This window comes from Dicentrarchus labrax, unplaced genomic scaffold (assembly GCF_905237075.1).
Source record: "Dicentrarchus labrax unplaced genomic scaffold, dlabrax2021, whole genome shotgun sequence".
Lineage (NCBI taxonomy): Eukaryota > Metazoa > Chordata > Actinopteri > Moronidae > Dicentrarchus > Dicentrarchus labrax.
The window spans coordinates 874,931-898,854 of NW_026136712.1; the positions used below are offsets into that span (position 1 = coordinate 874,931).

Consider the following 23,924-nt stretch of genomic DNA (forward strand, 5'->3'; position numbering starts at 1 on the left):
CTTCCAATGTGCTATTTTTAGTGTGTACACTGGTTTAATTTAGAGCTGAATAAGGCTACAAAACTAGAACACTGCAGCAAAATATGAGAGAATCAGAGGCAGAGAGAGAGATGGCAAGGTAAAATGAAAGCTGTGACCTTATCTGGTCTGCTCCCGGGCCTTCCTGTCTCCTGTCTGTTTGATTCCTGCAGCTCTGCATGGTGAGTAGATATGCTGGTTACTCTGATAACTGCAGCCTTTCAGCATGTTTTATGTCTGTGCCATATGAACTTCAGAGGGGTTGAAAAAAAGGATGTATGGAGATAAAATGTTTAATTTCAGTTCATATTGACATTATTATTGATACTTTTACATGACCTATTTTTAATAAACAGTTGAAAAAAGGTTGAATTTCTTTATCAAGGCACACAGGTAATAATTTGAATGTTAAAGTCGCGTGTGTAGGATTTAATGACATCTAGTAGTGTAGTTGCAGAAACTACCATGGCAGCAAAAATCACAAAAGGCCCTATCTAGAGCCAGTATTTGGTTTGTCCCTTCTGGGCTACTGTATGGTAGTTCAACATGGTGAGCTCCTGCGGCCATGCTTTGCACTCCGAAGGACTGTGGTGATTCACTCATAGCACGCCCCATTATCAAAGGATATGCCAGGATGTTTTCGTTATTTGATCTCAAGGTTTTATTGTGCAGGCCTGACTGGGGCATTCACTTCTGAATTTTGATTCTATAAGTTTTAGTTTATATCTTTGTTTTGTTTTGTCTTCCCTCAAGAAGATAATTTTCAACTATCAGTTATTAGAATCTGAATGCAGACGGACATCTGACCTCCATGCACTGAGAGAAAAATGTCTTGCTATGCAGTGTATGCATTATATTGGAAATGCGAACCCTACTACAGAGTAATTCTTAGAATATGACCTTCGGTGCATTTCAATTAATTTAATTGGTGGTGTTTGGGTCAGTATTTAATTTTCTCCTTTTCTGTTCATCCATTATTCACATGTAATAAATCACCTTGAAGACTCCCCAAAATCACACACACACACACACACACACACACACACACACACACACACACACACACACACACACACACACACACACACACACAGCGGAGCGGAGTGTGCTACAAGTGCTGTATGGTGAATGTGGTTTGGTTTCCTCGGCAGTGGTGTGCATATTGTTGCTTTGTGTTTGAATGGTGAAGATGATTTTAATATTTTTTCTGTGTTTTATGATCTTTTCTACTTGTTTCTTTCCATATTTTAACTTATCTTACCTCTCAGTTCAGTTCAGTTGTATTTGTATAGTGCCAAATCATAACAGAAGTTATCTCAGGACACAGTTCAAATAGGGCAGGTCTAGACACTTTCTCAGCCTGTCTCAACAAACCCATTTCCCTCTATGTGGTTCTGTGTGTGTTTGTACCTTTGTACTGTAAGGTTGTTGCTGTTGTTTTTTTTAAATCTAGAGTGAATTCCACTGTGTTTATTCATATGACTGAACTTCTGTTTTTATACATATTTACTGGATAATACAGTTGTGTTCTGACCAGTTACTGGATGATTGGGCATCTGTAGATTTTCCTGTTAGAACATGGATCAGACTCAATAAAGAGTATCTGTCTGTTTATATGTTTGCATTTCACTATCATTACTGCCAGTTGCACATTATTACAAACCTAGTCTTAAAATATATTTTGTATGTGATGATAGCTGATATTGCTGTTATAACTGTTAATATTTTATTTTATTATTTAAGTTACCCTAGCAGTAGCTCAGGAGTTACAGTTTGACTTGGGGTGATGGGGTGGCCAGAAGGTTGATAGTTCAATCCCCGTACTTACAGGATAAATCTGTGAGTGGAAAGTGAAAGAGCATTGCTTGCCCCTCCCTCATTTCCACGGCTGAGGCACTCTAAGGGCCCTGAACCCCCCCAGCTGCTCCAATGGAGCCTCTTAGTGACCACCAAATCAGACTGTGGCTGAGCAGTTGCTCAGTCTCTAGGGACTTGGCTTGGGAACCGGAGGGTTGCCGGTTCAAATCCCACAGACCACAATATAGAGTGTGGACTGGTCTATGTTACAACTGACACTAAATAATTTGGGAACTGGGCTGTGTCTCTGCCTGCCACAATAAAATACTTTGTTGTTGACTTTAAAGATAATGGTGTGGATACCATTTTTAGACTTGTCTGTGTAAAAATGGTGTGGACTACTTGGAACAAGTTTCAGTGTGTTTGATGCTGATGTGTCTGTCTGTCTTTCAGGATGAGGTGGACAGTCAGAACCCAGTGTTAAGAGACAACCATCAGCTCCTTGAAGAAGTGAAAGGCTGGCTCAAAGACCAGAAGGTGCAGGAAATTTTTATGCAAGGTAAGCTTTTTCTTACATTCTTTATATTGCTAAGCATTACACTATGTAGATAGTATCATTGTTACAATGTTGTTAAGTGTAACAGTTTTTTGCTGAATGTGTTGGTCATCATGTTCTGTGCACTCAGCTTGTTCAGTCATTACTGTAACTAGTGTGTCTTCACCTGCAGTTAATTTTGATACTTCCAGTAGCAGGACGCTAACACCGTGATTGGAACTGTTTTCTGTTACTTCCAGGTCCCTATTCATTGAATGGCTACCGTGTGCGTGTGTACAGACAAGACTCGGCCACCCAGTGGTTTACTGGCATCATTACACACCACGACCTCTTCAGTCGAAACATGGTCGTTATGAATGACCAGGTACACCCATACACATGCATGCATTTTAAACACTATTTATTAGTTGTTTTTTTTATCAGTACAAATAACAAGGACAAGAACAGTATCTCCCAGCCCCCACCCCACTTTCCCAATAGCACAAAAACAGGACAGGAACATGACAATAATGTCTAACAACCAAATAAAACAGAACCAAAATAAATACGTACAAATATGTATTTTCATGTCTTCTAAGCATTCTGAAGCTCCATCTATTGCCATATTTGTTGTGTACAGCTAACGTGGATACAGGTGTTGTGCTTGTCTCTTCCAAGTTTAGCAGAAAAGCCACCTATCTATCAACCTGTCTATACCAGACTGACTCTCTTCACTAAATCAAGTTGTCATTCCAACTCAGGCCTTTTGACGAGAGCTGCATTATTGCAGCTACCTGCGCTCTTCACCACAGTGCAGCGTTATCATTGTGCAGCTAGCACAAGTTAGCTCTCCCACTTGTTCACTACAATACTGCTTACTCACTAGCTTAAAATGAACAGCCATGACCACCATAAAAGTGAAACACTGCACCTTTAAAACCAGAAGCTTATTAGATCTAATAAACCTGGTTCACATGTGGACAGTGTAAAGTGAATCTGGTGTGTGTTCAGGTGCTAGAGCCTCAAAACGTGGATCCGTCTATGGTCCAGATGACCTTTCTTGATGACGTGGTCCACTCCCTGCTGAAAGGAGAAAACATTGGCATCACTTCCAGACGAAGGTCACGATCCAGCCAGAACAACAATTCTGCCCACGTGAGTTCACACACACACACATACACAGAATACACACAATAGTACATTTACACAAGTAGAAAGAGCTTTCTAACAGCTGGTAGTGGTGAGGATGAACACACTTAAAACTGACATATTTAACTATCTGTAAGCTGTTTCACATATTCAAAATGCATAAAAGCACAAAGAGAAAAAGAAAATGAGAATAAAAATCTTATACACAGAATTGAAATGTAGCTTCACATTGTCAGCGGTAACAGTACGTTTTTCAACAGTAAACACTGACGTACAAATAAAGGCTCAGATTTCATGTGCCATCAACAATTCATACCTTACCTATATCACCTCTGGAAAAATAAAATAACTAGCCTACATATACACCAAGACTGAAAAAATTTAACATAATGGAGGGATAAAATAAAACAGGTGTAATTTTGGTCAGATGCGATAAATGCATTGTATTATGACGGTATAAATTACAAACAGTTGAATGAAGTTATATGATGAAGTGCCGTGGGTTATTGCCTGGGTGAAGGCCCATTTACATGACCAAAGAAGACAATGGCAACATAAACACAGTAGTTGGAGCAAATCAGACCTTCTTTTGAAAAGAGTGACACATTTCCCCTTTTTTCACATTTTGTGTTATAGACTACAAATAGATGAGTTTATTTAGGCCCACAACTTATCATTACTGATACATCTGCTAATTTATTTTCTTGACTCATTGATTGACCTAGTTTATAATAAGCCACTTTAAGTATGTTCTTTTGACTTGCCAACCGTTCTTTAGACCTATTGCATCGTTATTTGTTCGTTTCAGAAACATTGGTCAACACAGCCTGCCACACCCTTCCCAAATCTCTTAAATTATGCATTTCCAAACCAGGAAAATCCAATTGTATTGCAGATCTTTTTTGTTTCCTCAATTGGGCAGTAATTGTGGTTATTGATGAATTCTTTCTCATTTTATCTGATCCATATCTGCTGTCACTTTCTCTACTTCCTCTCCATTTATTTAATGGACATAGCTTTAAAGCTAAAGTTTGTATGTGCTTTTTTTTTTATCTTTCCATTAAAAGTCAACACACAGAGACAAACAGCACGCAGTCACACTGGCTACCAGTCAGCTCCTTGATGTCAAACACTATTTACAATTTGTTGTTGTTTAGTCAAAAATGCATGAGGCACATATAGAAAGAGCTCATTGTTGAACCAGTCTGTTTGTCATGAACAAAATCTCTCACAATTTCTTTTCATTTTGTTATTTTATTTCTTGATTTTTATTTTCTTGTTGTTCCCACATTAAAGATGGCAGGAGGGAGACCCGGCGGGACCACTGGCAACACTCAGGTAACCCCCAACCCTCAAACCCTCCAGACCCACACTTTCAACAATAGGACTGCAACTAATGATTATATTAATTATTGATTAATCTGTCGAGCGTTATTCGATTAGTTGTTTGGTCCATAAAACATCACAAAATTATGCTATTTAGTTTACTGTCATAGAGGACTAAGGAAACCAGAAGATATTCACATTTCTTCCTAATAATTAACAACTAATTGACTAATTGTTGCAGCTCTATTCCACAATACACTATAGGAAAAGAAAAGTCCATTGAAGTGTAGAGCTGTAGCTGACAGACATGATCTGCACTTGAATGAAAGGAAAGGCACCGAATGAGCACCACCAAATCTGAACATTACATTACTCAGCCAGCTGTGAGTTTCTAGCTGTGAAGTCTGTTGATTCAAAACGTCAGTGTTGAGCTGCAAGGAAGATCTGGGGGCGATTTTATGCAAGGTAACAAAATTGAAGAGTGTACTTAAACTTAGTCTGGCAAAAAAAAAACATTTCTGTATTGGCACTTCTGGCATTGCAGCAAAGTTATCTGACTGAGGTGCAGATTGTTCCTTTCAGTGTCACTGGTTATTGGGAGGAGATCTCCACATTGGAGCGTTTGATTCATTGATTAATCTAGAGTTATTAAAGGAAACCAAAATCTAGGATCAACATTTTCCTCCATTACTACTGTGGTATCTTTTGGTGATCGGAAAAGCAATCTGTTAAACACGGGTGGACTGTCACCTAACACATAATAAAAAATTTTAATCTAATGAGAACTGCAGAATCTTTTTGCTGGTGCAATAACTGAATGAATGAAGGACATACATAACAAAATTAATCTGTGAAACTGTGAGCAAAGCTGCGTAAGACACTTCAAGCACTCATGTCTTCAGTTGTCTCTGACCTGTATATCTCCCCTCTCTTACAAATAATATTTTCACTTTGGCATGAACTGTTTCTCTCAACATTTGTATCCCCAAATGTATGTACCAATTTATAAGGAGTATGGTCTAGACCTGCTCTACATAAAAAGTATCCTGAGATAGCTTCTGTTATGTTTTGCTATATAGTGGTGAAAAGGCTTTATTGAGAGTATCAAACAAACTTTTCTACATTAGGTACCAAAAACAGGAGAACCATTTGGATCATCTCAGTTGAACCTTTAGCAGACTTTGAGATTCACCAAATAAAAATCACAGTGAACAATATAACTGCAGGTACATGGACAGTAGTTCTTTCTGACACTGTATCGATGCACAGTGCTACTACCTGGAGATGAAATGTTGGAAGTGAAATATTGATTTAAAGAATAACTTCACCCAAGCCAAAATCCTGCCTTCACTGCCATCTAGTGGTTGCTGCCTCTTCCTGCAGTGGAGCATTTCACCATATACAGAATAATCCATCGCAGTTTGGCAAAGTCAAGTACACAGACCGCACAGACCCCTCCCAGCTGTGAGGATGGGTGTTGACAGAAGTGATTCAGCCCTTAGAGGTCAGTGCAGCCATGCTTTTGCATAGTGTGGAATTACTCTTTAACTAAAGCCCTGGAGTTTAATTTGTAATTCTGAGAAACCATGACCTCTCGCCTATTTGATTGTTGCTGTTTTCTTATTTCTTATTTCTTTCTTATTTGTTCTTTCGTATTTTATTTTTGTGGGTTGAACTGAACCCCCAATAGGCTTATACATCTGCTCCACAAACCTAGTGCCAGATCAGGCTCAGTGTGAAAGGTCAGGATTAGAGAGGGTGCCCCAGAGTGTGCTCTGCCTTTCACAAATCAATAGGATTGGACTGCACTGATAAGGAAGTAATCTCGCTGTACTACATTCTGTGGGCTTTTTGGAACCACCCATGATATTTACCGATCAACAGGGGCCTGACAAGGCTCCATAACAACTCTACAGCGCGGTGTCTTTTATGTCTAATCAGAGACAGGCCTGATTGTGAAGCATCAGCATCAAGCCCTGCATGACTCACACGATTCTTATTTCACAAGGTTAATAGCAACATGAGAACAACTTAAGGGTGAGGTCAGTCATTCTGGAGACCCTTTTGGGATTGCAGTATTTGACGACCTTGGCACTTTGTTTGTTGCCTATTTACCTTAACCCAAAGCATTGGTGTTTGACGACCTGGCAATGAGACTCAAGAGTCATCTATCATTCTTCAGAACAACTGACCCCACCTTTAACACCTACAGTTGTGGGTGACTTGGTCAAGATTTACACATGATCTGGCTTACATGGAATGTTTTTTGACGTATTTATATTTACAATTAAAAATGTACAAATGATCCCATTTGTGCGCAGTAAAAATGTATCAAGATCAGCCAGTCCAGTTTCTCTTTTAAAAAATATCTACCTGTAAAAAGCAGAGCCATTGTTTTTCACAGCTAGAGAGATCTTCTTTTGCTTTCCATGCTCTTTTATACTTCTCCTTTACCTCACTTAGCTCCAACCCACACATCAGACAATAGCAATATTTGGCATTTGTAAGTTGCTGTTAAGAGAAGAGATTGGACCTGTACAAAAGTTAATCCCCTCCAAACAATCTCACAGATTGTGTTGCAGAGAGCTTTAAAAATGTTCCTTGGTTTTAATTAAAGTACTAATTAGTCAAGTATCACAACTTACTTCACGGCTTGGGTTTAAGAAGCAAAAACCTTGCAGCCATTGGAAGATATTAGTATATTTTTAACTTGAATTTATTACTCAGGCAACATAAACAGACAAATGGGATGCCATGGTTACATAGATCCTTGGTTGTTAAAATCTAGGCCTGTCCAGCTCCATGGATACAGCATAGCTCTGTGGTTAAGGGTGTGATTCCCACTGGTGCCACCCCCTCTAAATAAATGTATTTCGGTTCTCTGCATCACGGTTGAAAAACAGCAATCTGAACTCTGGGACTATGTTCATATACAGTAAAACATACCATAGGAACTCTATTCGACTATACTGATTACATTTTACAAGTGTCTTGTTGCTTTTTCAGAGTCACACAGTGCATTCAACGTGTAAGGACAGTCATTTTTGTTGGCTTGGAAATGAAACAGTGAGCAAAAGATCACATTTAAATTATCTTTAACCAAAAAACAGGGAGACTTGTGTAACATTTGCGTCCATTTCAAACCCAATGTGCAAGAGTAGAGTCAAAACAATGAGACATATTACTGTTATAATATTTTCTGATTGATATTCAGGGTTTTTTTTCCTCGTGTTTCTGTCAGTCATTTAGTGTATGTGATATTTCTGTAATAGAATCTTTGATAAGACTAATTGATAGTAAAGATGTACACTTATTTTGTGGCTCAGACAGAGGTACAGTTGCTCAAAGACATAGTATAGAAGATGTTGTATTGGACTACATTACATTGAAATGTGTCTTTTATGTCCGTTTCATTTACATCCCACTGGGGGATTAAATACTATAAATCCATCCGAATATACACTGCAGTTTGTTAGGAACACCTAGCTTAAACTAATGCAGTCTAATACAAAAGCTCTGCAATATATCCTACCTTCATGAAGGTCCTAATGTTCAGTTTTTGTTCCATCTGTTTTACAGAGATGTTGCCACTATTTTACTCAGACTTTGAGCCCTAAGGGTCCACAAGGTTTTGCAGTGATTAGTTTATAAAGGATATTTTTAAAGTTAACTGTAGACTTTTGAAAACTGGCATTTGGATTAGAGTTTGGCTGGAGTTTTGTTCATATGAAGCATGCAGCAGAATGTAGTGTTTGTGGTGATATTTGTCTGAAACAGATGGGGCCATGTTGTGTGGAATGAACCTGAACTCCTACTTCTTTTGTATTTATGATTTAGTTTTTATTGCTTTTTTACATGACCTCAGCAGTGCAGGGTTATTGCTAACCTAGTTTGGTAGATCCAGCTCTGACTCGAGCTAAGATGAAGTAAACAATTGACAAAAAAACAGGAAACTACCCATTGTTATACATGTGTCTTGTGAATCTCTTCTGCCCTTCAATATAGTATTCAATGCTAGATGGTGACATCCGACCTCAATAAAGCGTATAACCCTGACCAGCAGCACCTACTACAGCCTCAAAAATGACCACACAGTTGTGTCAACACCTCTCTAAAAGGGTCTCAATTAAAACTTTAGTTTTTACTGCAGAGCTGTTGGATTATACTGACAACTTAAAACTTTAAATACAACTTTAAATTCAATAAAACATGAGTATAACTGTAAGATTCACAAAGGATTTATTGCAGGTCTGTCATATCGGATTGTGATTAACTGATAACTGATTGTATGCATTGATACTAAAGGTTGTAATTGTCAGGTCTGTGTGTTTCTCTACATGAGCTAACATATGACTTTATTTATTCTTACAGAGTCACTACACGCGAGCTCAAGCTAACAGCCCCCGCCCCATCATGACCTCATCAGGCCCACACCCAAAAGGTTCCCAGGGGACGCTGGCTTCCCAGCAGCAGAGCCTATCACAGCCAAGCCAGCAGCCAGCTAGCCAATTGCACAACTCGCCCGTTGGCAGTGGTCGGGAGCAGAGAGAGCAGCGCAGCTCTCGCTCTTCCAGAAGGAAAGGATCGGATAGCAGTGTTCCAGAGGAGGACAAGGACAGGAGAGAAGAGACCCCCAGAGGTGAGGACAGTCATCATCAAACACTCAAATTTAAGGCCAAAAGATTTTATATACAAAACAGTTACAATTGTGGCTTCTTTTAAATAATAATTGTGGTTCCACAAACACAAATCAGGCTACATCAGAAACATATTTATTTCACTCCTTAATATGGTTGTGAAAAGGTCAACCTGAAGAGGAGTAAATGGTAAATGGACCTGTACTTGTGTAGCACCTTTCTAGTCTTCTGACCACTCAAAGTGCTTTTACACTACATGCCTCATTCACCCTTTCACATACATTCATACAGTGATGGCAAAGCCCATCGAAGAGAAACAAAGTCATTCATGCACATTCACACACCGATGACTCAGAATCTGGAAGAATTTGGGGTTCAGTATACTTCGACATGCATTGGGAGGAGCCGGTGATCGAACAGCAACCTTCCGATTAGTGGACGACCCTCTGAGCCACAGCCACCCGGAGTATGTTGTTCTTAGAGGAGACTTATTATTTCCAACTTTTTTTTATTCTGGGACTCTGGTAGCTTAGCATATTTCACAGTAAAACTGGCCTACTAATTAGCCCATCAGTTCATCCTGCCAGAAACAAACCATTTTAGCTTGTGTATCTATTTGGCCCCCCTCCCTAAAAGTCCACTTTCTTCTTATTGGCCAACCTGCAGAAGCCTACAGAGGGGCAGTGCCCAATGCGGTAGACGCCGCCAGAGCAGAGGGTAACCCTGGAGGTCGGACCTTACTTACTGATTACTGTACAAAAAGACAACTTTATTTATTCCCATTTTGGTGACTGCGTCATATTTGAATATTTTTTGGTTTTCTTTCCTTCTGGCCTGTCTACCTCCACTTTTGATTTACAGAGTTTGCTGATGTACACAGAGGTTAAATTGAAGTGAACATTTTTTAGTGATACAGCCTGTTCACACAGTAGTGTAACTAAGATGCAGAAATTGACACTTTTGGATTTGAATTAATACCTGTTTAACCATATGAAGGGTTGCTTACACTGGCCAAAATGTATTCTCTAGAGGGATTTTTTCTTACTGTAATAGTAATAAACAACACCTCAACAGATTATAAAAACTCTGGTCAAGAGGAAGAAGAGAATTAATTCATTAACAAGAATTGTCAGCAGGCTTGGGTGTGAGTATCCAAAAAATTACTTCTTCTTTTTTTTATTCGTCCAGACTCCAAGTCAAAGGCCAAGCAGGCAGTGAACAAACGTAGGAAGGGTGAGGAAGATGAGAAGAAGGCTGGTCTGAAGAGGCTCAAAACTGACATGGCTTCTGATCTGTCAGAGAGTAGCGACTCAGAAAACCCACACAAGAGGACCGCCCACTTCTCGTGCTCCTCTTCCTCCTCATCGTCTTCGTCGTCCTCCTCCTCTTCCTCTTCCTCCTCCTCAGAGCCCAACTCTGAGAATGAGCTGAAGACTCGCAGCAGTGACGTCAAACCAAGTGGTGTTTCCAAAAAGGAAGAGGATGAGAAGCCGCTGATGCAGGGCGCCAAAATGAATGATTCCTCGTCTCTCATTGGTCGCCTGTCTCCGTGGGTGGAGCTTCAGGCAACAGAGGACAGCAAGAAGTGTGTGGTTAAGGAAACAGGCAAAATGATAACGAAGGAGGAGGAGGAATTGGTTGCAGTAACACAGATCACCCAGTCTCCACGGCAACAGACGCCTCTGATGTCTGACACCGTCCAGGGCGCCATTATGGACAGCAGTAAAAACACTATGAAAGGTACAGTCAACTGATGCATGGCAACTGTCATATGTATGATAATTATCAGTAAGTTTAGTATCCTTACAGTGTAATGTTTTTATTCCTGTTTATTAGTGTCATCTCGATCCCAGACGCCGTCGCTGTCCCTCCACGGTGGCAGTGTAATCGACATTACAGACGATGCCCAGGCGACGGTGCACCAGGAGAGTTCGGAGGCAGTTTCAGCACTGCTTGCATCGCAGAAGGCTGAGTCCACGTCACTCTCACCTTACCTCCCCCTCAACCCCTCCCCCGTCTCCTCGCCTCCCGTCCCTCCATCTCCCTCTCCATCAGAAGGGGGCCGCAGGATGGATATTGAACCTCCGATACAGCAGCAGCAGCAACAGCAGCAGGGCATTATGGGAGGTGGTATTACAGCTGTCAGGAGCTTAGGCAAGATAGAGTTTGCTCCTTCTGAGGTCATCAGGTGAGAATAGAAATTATTCAATTCAATTCAATTCAATTTTATTTGTATAGCGCCAATTCATAACAGAAGTTATCTCAGGACACTTTTCAAATAGAGCAGGTCTAGACCGAACTCTTTAAAACATTAAATTATGTTAAGTGTATTTTTTAAAGTCAGGTTCTGAATGTTACAGATCATATTCCTGATATGATGACTGGGTGTCAGGTGTAGTTATTTGTAGAGTTGTTCCGGTACCATTGGCAGGATCAGAAATTCTTCTGATAATGCCTAAAATAGATACAATGTATTTACAATTTATCAGCCCCAAAACAGGACCCTGCTATTTCCCAGGATAGTGAAGCACCCACCCTACTCTGACTCTGACAAAGGGTTTAACCTGAGCCAGGGCACACAACAATGATAGCAATCATATTGTATTGGAACATCTCTACACTGCACGTCCAATGGGGTAAGCCAATTTTGCTTGGCTAGAATTCTAAAAGTAGCATAAAGATCTAACCACTAAAAGACTGTAATGGGCCTTAAAACTAGAAGAAATGCCAAAAATGTAAGCAAGTTGTGCTTATTACAAGTAATAAACCTCTTAAAATAAGTATTTTGATCACTTTATTGAGCTCAATTTTAGAATTTGTACCTTAATCTATGATTATCAAGCAATTAAGCAATTAGCAAAAAACACACAAGCACAATTTCTTCAAACAGCATAATAAAAATAAGTGACTTTGTTTTACATAAAGGCACCAGATTATTTTTAGCATTTTTTATTAAAACAATGAAAAACGAAACAGCTGCTTCATTTACAACACCGGGACAAGACTACTTTCTCTTAAACTGAGAAGTTGTGCAAGTGGTCTTACTGTTAAAATAAGGAAAATAATCTTGTCCCTCTGCTGGGATATAATGCAAACCATTGTTGTAACTTGTTACTGGTTACATCTAGCTCAATATTAGCTATAATATCTTATTAAGACAAAGGTATATTTTCTTAAAACTAGATAACTTCTTGATACAAAACATTTATTAAAACAGATTGTTTTTCTTTTTAGACCAAAAACGACAAATTTCCCAGACACAAGACTGTTTTACTTTCTTGAGATCTCTTTTTTGCAGTGTAGTTATTAGATAGACTATCTGGTCCCCCAAAATGTCTCCCAGAAGCATGGTTTGCTTAATTTAACTGTTGTAGTAATGCAATACACCACCTGATTTTTGTGTGTATGTAAGTGCTGACAGTGCAGAAAGATGACACTGTAGTGAGAGCACACTTCCTTCCTTTCCTTATCGTGAATGTGACAGAATTTTACAAATTGCTAAAAGTTCAATGGTTTCCTAGGATTCATTGCTTTGTGTAATGATCCTAATTCTGCTGTCACAGTGATTCTTTCTGTCTGCAGTCTTTGTCCTGTACTTTCTAAACTGATTAGAAACTCATGTACATGGTTACAAAGCTAAGACATCACCTTTTGTGGGGGTAATCTGGTTTCTCTATTTTGGAAAGAAACTAGGTTTAGGTTCTTGTTTACATGACATTTTAGGAGTAATCTTACTGGAGAAAACCAGCTGACCCAGTTACTGCAAGTAAACACACTGAATTGCCACTACCTGCGTTTATGTTAAAAAATTAGTTTAATTTTAATTTTATAGCACCAAAAGGCCTTAAACTCAGCTGAATAAAATTAGTATTACTGCAGCAATGAGAAAATAGTAGTATCACTAGTAAAATACAAAAACAAAAGATTAACTAAATGGCAATAAGGGTCGGAAAGATTAGGAACTGAAGTCAAATTAAAAAAGACATATAAGCACACTGTATTTAAAAGATTATTGAATTTGTAAGAATCCTGGTTTTCTGGAACAAGTACCATAATGGAAACCTCAATAGCAAAAGCTTGCTCCTTATGAGCAAGGATCAATCTAACAATGACCTAGGATCAATCAAACAATTGACAGTATAGCAGATATAAAGATTTGCTTTTGCTATATAGAGGCTCCAAAATCAGTGGCAACCTGGTAACAGGTTTTACAATTCATACAATTGAAATCATGAGTTTACATTTTTCTTAGATACATCATATACATTTTTTTAAAGTACATGGAAAGTGGCCATGTACTTTAAGAATGCTTGTAATTTACACTAGTATTTATCTGGTCATAGGAATAATTGAGCACTTTGTTTTATGCACACATGATTCAAATGTGAGAGGGGTTCCTCCTTCCTTCCATTAAATGGTTTTTCTGTTTGTCCTTACCCAAATCAAAGGTCTAAAGCCCAGAGGGGTATATTTGGGCTATATAAATCAACTGGACTTGATTGTGACTGTGACCTCATCACTAGACTCAATGATAGAGGTTATAATAGTAAATACAGATCATTCTGTATGTACATAAGTAAAATATTTTTTGTCTTTTTCAGGCCTGTCACATCGATGGCTGAAAATGTGGTGCTGGTGGAAAAGGAGAAAACAGTCCTTCCTCATCATCATCTTCTTCATCACCATCAACAGCAGCAATATCAGCAGCACACACAGCAGCACACACAGCAGCAGCAACACTACACATCCCTCCACCCCAGCATTAAGAGCCCGTCTCTGTCTGAGGAGACGCGAAAACACCCCCAACAGCCCCCCCACAAGATAAACACCCTCCTCCCCCCTGACTTAGCCAAATCCAAAATGAGCCCCAACCCAAACCCCAACCTAGGTCAGCTCGACTCCTTGAAACAGAAACTCCAACACCCTAATAACTCTCAATGCCATCCCTACCCCAACACAAACCCAGCTGACCTACTCAAGGCTAAACCCCACCCGAGCCTGCTGGACATCTCCAAACCTAAACCCAACACTTCCCCAGAGGTCTCTAAACATAAAATACCGAGATACTGTGATACCTCCCCACCTCCAGCAGGCCGTTTGTCTGCTAAAATAGAAATAGCAGAACCTTCACGGTCTGGTTTCAAGCCGGTGCGGTTGGAGTCAGGCAGCGCCAGCACGAGCAGCAGCAGCACAAAGAGCCCCCTGATCATCGATAAGAATGAGACCTTCACTGTTTACAGAGACCCAGCACTGGTCCGCTCAGACACAGAGAACTCTGCTTCAGCCACCGTCTCCTCCAACCACGTTGCAGCCTATCTCCATTCCCACCTGCACACCCTCCACTCCCCCTCCCCTCACTCCCCCTGCCTCAACCCCACATCCCACCCTCACGCTGCCTCTCACCTCCTTGCCCCTCCTCACACCTCTGCCCTACCTCACCCGCACCTTTTACCCCACGGGGTGCTCCCGGCAATGCCTCCTCCGGCAGCCTCTCTCCTCGGAGGCCACCCTCGGCTTGACTCCCCCAGCGGGTTGGGCCACCTCGGCCTGCATCATCCAGCAGACGTACACCAGCAGCAGTTCCTACAGGTACACAGACACCATTTAAATCCAGCTCTGGGGGCAGATGGGGATGAGAGGGGAATAATGTTACCTCCCCTCTCAATTTATCCAAGTTTGAAGCTGAAAGTTATTTACACCATTCTTTCGAAACCAAAACAAGCTAAAACTGTGTCTTTTTTTTAGGGTCAAGGTCCCCCTCCACCCCCTCTACTAGCCCAGGCTCACAGTGGGGCAGCAGGGCTTGGTCTGTACCCCATCCTCTGGCAGTACCCCAATGGAACACCAACCTCCTACCCCACAGGGCTCAACCTGCCCCCTACAGCTAAGTGGGTCCACCCTGAAAATCCTGTCACCGTGAATTCCGAGGCCTCTCTCAGGAGGGTAGGTGTTTGTCTGTGCCTTGGAGGAATTGTACATGCACATCTGATTGTCTCTTCATTGACTTGTCTTGGAACAAAGTGAACAGTGAGGATGGAGGGAGAAAGGAGATTTTGGCCCAAACACAAACCCCTGAGACCTTATAAGATGTAGCTGGGCTTTTAAAGGACTAGTACACCTACACAATTAATGAATATAATGCTTTTTCGATGAGCTTTGATATAAAAGCTGTATGTGATGACATTTCATAATAGTGAGTGGTAGTTGACTCTTACAGGATGTAACAGAACATTAGGTCTGTCCTGTTATTGATTACGATGTAGAGCCACCTTTATAAACACTCCATATTTGCTATAATAGAGATAATATACAACAAGCTGTGTTTATTAGAAAAGAACATATTGGGGGGTTTTAGGCATCCATTTGGTGTTATTTTACATACTTACATACATATACAGTTAAGCAGTGATGGCTGGTGGTGATTTTGGGTGGGTGGGCTAACAAATGCATTACACTCATCACTATGTCACACAGCAGCAACAGTAGCATCACATCAAGTTACAGCAACAACATTGTATACTTTGTTATAGCAAGTGCTCTACGGCAACACTGTGGAGACATACCGAAATGAATGGCCTGATGCCAAAAAAATCTCTCTCCTCTTTACACATAAGCACATGCCAATTGCATTACAACATTAAAGAAAAGTACCAGCAACAATTTGCAACTCCATGTACTAAAAACAAAACTATCTACAAAACCAAAGCAAAAATAACAGTATTTGTAAAAGACAACGAGTTGTTTCAGAGCTTGGGCATACCTTATTTAAAAAGCAGCTCACATCGACGGCATTCCTGGGACGCAAACAGGTAAATCACATGTGATTAAAGTCTGGTGGTTTTTGGATGAAGTCCCTCTCAATGGGCAGCGTAGCCAGTCTGTTTAGCCTGTCCTGTCCATTTGTACTTCTTAGAAAGGATCCGCTTCAGTATACTGAAACACCTCTCTGACTCTGCAGATGTCATGGGGGTTGTGATGGCTATTTGTGTTACTTTCAGTGTTTCAGAAAAAAGTGCTCTGAAGATTGTGCCTGGCTTTCTCAAAGCGAGCCTTTGACTGCTCGACCATTATGTCACAGCACTGTACGGCTACTGACACATTATCAGAGCGCCGCTTCCTGCGCGGCGTTGCAGCAACTGCAGCGGTGTCCGCATCTGGATGTGGCTGATTGTCATCTGTGGTCAGCAGTTCAGATATGGAGCACGAAAAATTCTCCAGGCCCTGTCTCGCTTTGAGAGAATCTGTGGTCTTAGACGTGTACTTGGCAACCTGTGTGTTTGACAGGTGATCGGCTAATTGACTAAAAAAGAGATTTTAATACAGTCCACAGTCCGTGATAGTGAATGCCTGTTTTTTTTTTTACCCGCTCGTTGTGTCTCTGTACAGCGGTGCGGTGACCCTCATTGAGCTGACAAGCATTGTTCACTTTACCCAGCAATGACAACTTTACGCTATTTCCAAGGTGGCTCGTGCTGCATTCATGTTTCCTAATTTTGTCGGATAAATGTCTTAAATCCGCAATTCCTTGTTGGGTCCAAGCCGTGTCTCCTCCAAACAGCAAACATGGGAAACAGAAAAGTGAATTCCTAGCTACACTTGCTGTTAGCCAGTCCGTTCGCTGAAACCATGTAACACAAAATTACGATTTTGTCGTTTGTTCTTTTGTGTTATTCGAACATCGTTTGGTTGATGTGTCCCCAATCTCTGTACTTCCAATTTTTCCTCCAAAGACTTTAAAGTAAATTGATTAGAAAGTAAATAATCCACCTCGTTCATGTTCATGCTAACGCCCGCCATTACTACTGTTGCTCACTTCCCTCTCTCCATGTTCTACTACGAACTAGCCTCACTCTACAGTGGCTACTGCATTGTGATTAGTCGAGGGTCATTGTACTGTAGCTACTGCGCTGTGATTGGTCAAAGGTCACTGTACTGTAGCTACTGCGCTGTGATTGGTCAACGGTCACTGTACTGTAGCTACTGCGCTGTGATTGGTCAAAGGTCACTGTACTGTAGCTACTGCGCTGTGATTGGTCAACGGTCACTGTACTGTAGCTACTGCGCTGTGATTGGTCAAAGGTCACTGGCCTTTGGGATGAATGAATTTAGCCCAAATGGGCAGCATATGAAGGGGGTGTGTCACAACACCTGTCAATCAAAATTGAATCGAAGCTTATGCTTCCGTGCTTGGCTGTAAAAATTAAGCCCATTCACAGAAAAAACCCAAGATATAACATATATCCTGGGCTTTTTCTGTCACAGTTTGGTGCTGTTACTGCTCTAGGTTCTACCAAAATTCAAAACAATATGTTCTAAGGTTTTTAATAATAGTTTTTCATCTTTACTGTGAAAGATAGGGGGGGCTTAGCCCTGTTAGCCCATATATACCAGCCGTCTCTGCAGTTAAGTATAATCAAGTAATAAGTGGATTATCTCTCTTATACCATTTATACCACACCTCATACAAATTAGATGATTACTAAATTAGTGTCCAAGACATGTATGAGAGTACGTATGTGTAATTTATGGTTACACTCTTTAGTTTGACCATGTGTGGTTGCATTTGTTGCATTAGCATTATTTGTGATGTGACGTGTATGATAATTTTTTCTGTGTATTTTTCATTTTATCATTGTATTGATGTATTTGTCTGTGTGCAGAACACAGCCAGTCCATGGCTGCACCAGGCTGCTGGTAGTGCTGGTGACAGTCTGGGTTTGCTGAGCCATGTTCCTGTTCGACCAGCCAGCGCCGACGCCCACCGCCCTCCTGTCAAGATCAACACACACACAAGCCCTCCACTTTCAAAGGCTAGTGTGGACATTCATAAAGAGTGAGTAGAAAGATCAGTAACGTGAAGTTCTCCAAGATGCTGGATTGACTTAAATTAAGAATGTACCATCAGTGCAACACCAAGCACTCACTAATAAAGGAAGCTCTTTGGAACCTGATTGAAAGGAAGAGTGCAGGAGACAGGGGGGCACAGAATCTTTGCTTTGTACGTTTGAACAGCAGTGTGAAGCCCACACAGAGAAGCAAGAGAGCTAAGTTAGCCCTGAGATGCAGACAGGCAATGCCAGGTCAGTCAGATGAAATGGCAATAATCCAATATTCAAGCGGTTTAGACCGAATGCTGTTCATTCAGCCGCCTGTGCTATTCCTTATGTAACGATTATTTAGACACCACTGAATACCCTTACACACAAACACACAGTACTAAGAGGAAACATCACATATCACTGGCCTCTCTCATCAGCCCAGTTACATCATGTTCATTCAAAGCTGGTGAAAAGGCAGTTATACCATGACACCCCACAAATGGCCCAAACCTGTCTATTACCAAAGTAGTAGTTTGACTTTTTATTCATCCACACTTTTGTTTTCTTGTGGACCCAATCAGGACGTTGACGTTGGCCCAGCTGAAACAGGACCAGACAGACAGGAGTCGAACCCCCACAGGGAAAGAAGTCCCCCTACACCGCCTCTACCTAGACCCCCACAGCAAGGCTCGTCTGGCAAATACACAGGTACACTACTCCACTATGAATATTATCAGCTTCATTATTGTCATTGTTAGTAGATTAGATTAGATTAGATTAGATTAGATTAGATTAGATTAGATACTTTATTCATCCCCAAGGGGAAATTCACAGTTTCCAGCAGTATCCACAGACTGATAATAATAACAATAACAATAATAACAACAATAACAGGAGAAAAAATGCAAAAGAACCAATAAAATAAAATAATAAAATAAAATAAAATAAAAATAACGAGCATTGGGTGAGTGTCCTAAGGTGCATGGTCAAATCCAGTGCTTGAAAGGCCTAAGGTGCCTAAGTAGGTGGTCACAAAATACAGGGTGCACTACGTCTGGTGGTATAGTTTGATACAGGGCAAACATATTGGAGTTGGAGTCGGTTTACCTCCCCTGGGTGGAGTTGAAGAGCCTCATGGCGTGGGGAAGGAACGATCTCTTTAGTCTTTCAGTGGAGCAGGACAGTGACAGCAGCCTGTCGCTGAAGCTGCTCCTCTGCCTGTAAATGGTGCTGTGCAGTGGATGCAGTGGATTGTCCATGATTGACAGGAGCCTGTTCAGCACCTGTCGCTCTGCCACAGATGTCAGGCTGTCCAGCTCTGTGCCCAACACAGAGCCCGCCTTCCTCACTAGTTTGTCCAGACAGGAGGTGTCCTTCTTCTTAATGCTGCCTCCCCAGCACACTACTGCATAGAAGAGGGCGCCACAACAGTCTGATAGAACACCTGCAGCAGTTTTTTGCAGATGTTGAAGGACGCCAGCCTTCTGAGGAAGTATAATCGGCTCTGACCTCTTGTGCACAGGGCGTCTGTGTTGGCAGTCCAGTCCAGCCTATCATCCAGGTGTACTCCCAGGTATTTGTAAGTCCGTACCAACTCCACACGGTCACCGTTGATGGTCACAGGTTCCGGGTGAGCCCTGGGCCTTCTGAGGTCAACCACCGTCTCCTTGGTCTTGGTGGTGCTGAGGTGCAGGTGGTTGGAGTCAAACCATGTGACAAAGTCCTGAATGAGTTTCCTGTACACCTCCTCCTGGTCACTCCTGATACAGCCCACAATAGCCGTGTCCTCGGTGAACTTTTGCACCTGACAGTACTCTTGAGTTGTATTTGAAGTCCGCCGTGTACAGGGTGAACAGGACCGGAGAGAGCACGGTCCCTTGCGGCGCTCCTGTGCTGCTGACCACAATGTCAGACCTGCAGTCCCTCAGTCGCACATACTGGGGTCTGTCTGTTAGGTAGTCCGTTATCCATGCCACCAGATGTGAGTCTACTCCCATGTCTCAGTTTCTTTCCAGAAGGCGAGGCTGGATGGTATTGAAGGCGCTGGAGAAGTCCAGAAATGTAATTCTCACAGCACCGTTTCCCCTATCCAGGTGAGAAAGGGATCTGTGCAGCAAGTACACAATGGCATCCTCTACTCCCACCTTCTCCTGGTACGCAAACTGCAGTGGGTCAAGGGCGTGGCGGACCTGTGGCCTCAGGCGGTGTAGCAGCAGCTGTTCCATGATCTTCATCACATGTGATGTCAGGGCGACCGGTCTGAAGTCATTTAGCTCACCAGGGTGTGGTCTCTTTGGGATGATGCAGGATGTCTTCCACTGTCTGGGGACCCTCCCCTGTTCCAGGCTCAGGTTGAAGATGTGCTGTAGGGGGAGTCCCAGCTCCAACGCACAGGCCTTCAGAAGTCGAGGGGATACTCCATCTGGACCTGCTGCTTTGCTGGGACGAAGCCTCCTCAGCTCTCCACACACCTGGGCTGCCGTAACAGTGGGTGGGACAACCAGCTCCTCTGTGGCTCCTGAGGGGAGCAGCAGAAGGGGGTATGGTGACCTGAAGTGTGAACGGGATGGGGTGGTCAAACCTGCTGAAGAACTGGTTCATCAGGGTCACTCTCTCCGCATCTCCCTCCATGTGGGCCCCCCGCTTTGAGCTGCAGCCGGTGATGGCCTTCATCCCATCCCACACCTCCTTCATGCTGTTGTTCTGCAGTTTCTGCTCCAGCTTCCTTCTGTACTGCTCCTTCGCTTCCCTGAGCAGGACTCTGAATTCCCTCTGTACGCGTCTAAGCTCCTGCTGATCCCTGTCTTTAAAGGCCCTCTTCTTCTGGTTAAGAAGGCCCTTGACTTGACTCATAATCCAGGGCTTGTTGTTTTGTTGGGTCTCAGTAAAACAGGTTTTTCTCTGATCAGAAGATTATATATATCTCAAATTTTAAGTCCAAATTAGGTCCAATAATATTATCCTTTAAATGGAAAATTTTAAGTCCAAATTAGGTACAATAATATTTCCTTTAGATGGAAAAAATAACAGCCAGGATTCATCCAGGTTGGCAGTAGAAGTAGAGCTTTATTCCCTTTGCAGAAAAACAAAACCCGAGTCATCCATGGACAGACTGAATTTTCATGCCAGAACATCTCCTTTTATACTCTTCAGGGTTATACAACATTGTCATAGGTCCTGCCCTGTTCTCAACTTGTGCTAATCCATAACATAATGATAACACCCTGGAGATGCCCTGGAATTGCCTGGGCACCCCCACCAAATCCGTGGTCTCTCCACTCTACTGGTGTCTTACCTGTTTCCAACTTAGCCACCCTGCAGCTGTCCCTGAGCCTGTGCTCTTATCAAAAAAACCCTGCAGGCTTCACGGCCCACACCAGTAGGCCTTGACATCGTCTTTTTCTTCTCTCTCACCGAGATTACACCATTAAAATTTAAGTTGTCATACTTCTATTTTTTAAAACCTTTTGTTACCATATTCTTACACCATTATGTCATGGATGCCTTTCACTGTATTTTTAAAACCTTTATAAACTTTATAATGTGACAAGGAGCTTGTGTTACAATCATTCACGTACTTTTAGTACAAACATTACTTGTTTCCTGCTACAACTATACATTCAATATTCTTCTACACATTAAATCAAACCATTTAATCAAACTTTCACTAAGACCATGGTGCTTACTACTTCATTAACAGTGTGCTCTCATAACATCATCTTTACTTAAACCTAGTGCTCTTTGACTCTAATTATAATATTCTGTGTGATTAAAAACGTAGTGCTTACAACATAATTTCCAGCATTTTGTGTGATTACTTGATTTCCAGCATATAATATTCACCAACATGCATCAAATTGTATACTACAGTTTGCAGAGCAGCGCACAGTTCTTACAGGAACAACAACATCCATACAGAGGTTGATGTAGTCAGTGTGCAGTCAACAGCCTCCTCGACGTCCTCAGTGTGAACCCTGCAGTACATCCCAGTCTGTACTACCAAAACAGTCTCTTAGAGCCTGCTCTTCCTCAAAAGAACACTTCCTGAATGAGCGCATTGTTGTGGGTTGTCTCCTCACTCTTGGTTTGTAGTGAGGCTGAAGCAGAATCAGGTTGTGATCAGCTTTCCCCAGTGCAGGCAGAGGGGTGGTGCTGTATGCGTCCTTAACATTTGCATACAGTAGGTCAGTAGTCTTATTTCCCCTGGTGTAACAGTCCACATACTGGAAGAAAGCAGAAGTAGGTGGTCACAAAATGCAGGGTGCACTACGTCTGGTGGTATAGTTTGATACAGGGCAAACATATTGGAGTTGGAGTCGGTTAGCCTCCCCTGGGTGGAGTTGAAGAGCCTCATGGTGTGGGGGAGGAACGATCTCCTTAGTCTGTCAGTGGAGCAGGACAGTGACAGCAGCCTATCCCTAAAGCTGCTCTTCTGCCTGTAGATGGTGCTGTGCAGTGGATCCAGTGGATTGTTAGTGATTGACAGGAGCCTGCCACAGATGTCAGGCTGTCCAGCTCTGTGCCAAACACAGTGAAGAAACTGTGTCCAGAGTCACGTGATTAAAGTCCCCAGAGATTAACACCGGAGCCTCGGGGTGCTGTGTTTGTAGTCTCGCTACAGCGGAGTGGATGACGTCACACGCGACTACCGCGTCGGCACGTGGTGGAATGTAAACAATAACCACAATGGTGTATCCAAACTGTCTGGGCAAGTAGAAGTGTCGCAAACCTACCGCAAGCAGTGCGACGTCCCTGTTGCAGATGGAAATCTTGATGTTCACATGCCCAGGGTTACACCACCTTGTGTTACATCTAGTCCGCCTCCTTTCCGCTTCCCACAAGCATTAGTGTCTCTGTCCGCCCTGACTGTGCTGAAGCCAGGTAGCTCAACTCATAGACATGTCTATGGCTCAACTCATCTATCTAACGTTAGCTGTTAGCCATGTTTCAGTGAAGCACAGCAAACTGCACTCCCTGTAGATTTTAAGATTTTTCACCAGCGTAGCCAGTTCGTCGATCTCATTCGGCAGTGAGTTCACATTTCCCATGATCACCGACGGTACCGAGGGTTTATATTGCCATTATTCGCCAGTCGCTTGGCCTTTAGCTTTGCGCCGGCTCTGCAGCCATGATAGGGTCTCCTCACCTCCTCACAAGATAAGATAAGATATTCCTGTATTTGTCCCACAATGGGGAAATTCAAATGGGGAACCACACTGGCCCAGGACTTTGTCTTCAGCTGAGAAGTTGATTTCTCCAATAAATGAGTTTAATAATATATAAATATATAATTAATAAATATCCATATCTATAGGATAGAAGTTGATCAGATGTGACAAGGCACAAATGCGAATATAAAAAAGCTGCCACTCGTAGCGGTGCCATGGCAACCATCTGAGTTGCAGTAGTATTAGAATTAATGTTCAGCTATGTAGGAAGGATATTTTTATACTTAAAATGAAATTATTGGAGGAACTTTAAACTTCAATCTGATCAATGAATATACTGTAGTCAAACTCTTACCGAAGCCATTCGGGAGAAGAGAGAAAACATCTCTTCAATGGAGAAAAAGCCTTCAGTGCCGTTCTTTGCTCTTCTTTCCATGAAGAAATACTCTCCATATAACTGATGCTAGCAGCATCT

The 23,924-nt window shown here is 42.0% G+C and overlaps 1 protein-coding gene and 1 long non-coding RNA gene across 5 annotated transcripts in view; both read left to right on the top strand.

Moving 5' to 3' along the window:
* The window catches only part of jmjd1cb (jumonji domain containing 1Cb), a 131,271-nt gene that overhangs the window by 90,693 nt on the left and 16,654 nt on the right, over nt 1-23,924 (top strand). For all 4 annotated transcript variants that reach the window (XM_051417110.1, XM_051417114.1, XM_051417112.1 and 1 more), the window contains 11 exons: nt 2,269-2,374; nt 2,611-2,735; nt 3,362-3,505; nt 4,796-4,837; nt 9,197-9,464; nt 10,651-11,202; nt 11,299-11,650; nt 14,064-15,051; nt 15,208-15,405; nt 18,123-18,295; nt 18,863-18,989. In XM_051417110.1, the coding sequence (XP_051273070.1) occupies nt 2,269-2,374; nt 2,611-2,735; nt 3,362-3,505; nt 4,796-4,837; nt 9,197-9,464; nt 10,651-11,202; nt 11,299-11,650; nt 14,064-15,051; nt 15,208-15,405; nt 18,123-18,295; nt 18,863-18,989 (3,075 nt within the window). The remainder of the gene's footprint in view (nt 1-2,268; nt 2,375-2,610; nt 2,736-3,361; nt 3,506-4,795; nt 4,838-9,196; nt 9,465-10,650; nt 11,203-11,298; nt 11,651-14,063; nt 15,052-15,207; nt 15,406-18,122; nt 18,296-18,862; nt 18,990-23,924) is intronic.
* LOC127373095 (uncharacterized) lies at nt 15,415-17,662 on the top strand. The gene is made up of 2 exons (XR_007886880.1): nt 15,415-17,424; nt 17,464-17,662. It is a non-coding gene; the product is annotated as an uncharacterized LOC127373095 (long non-coding RNA).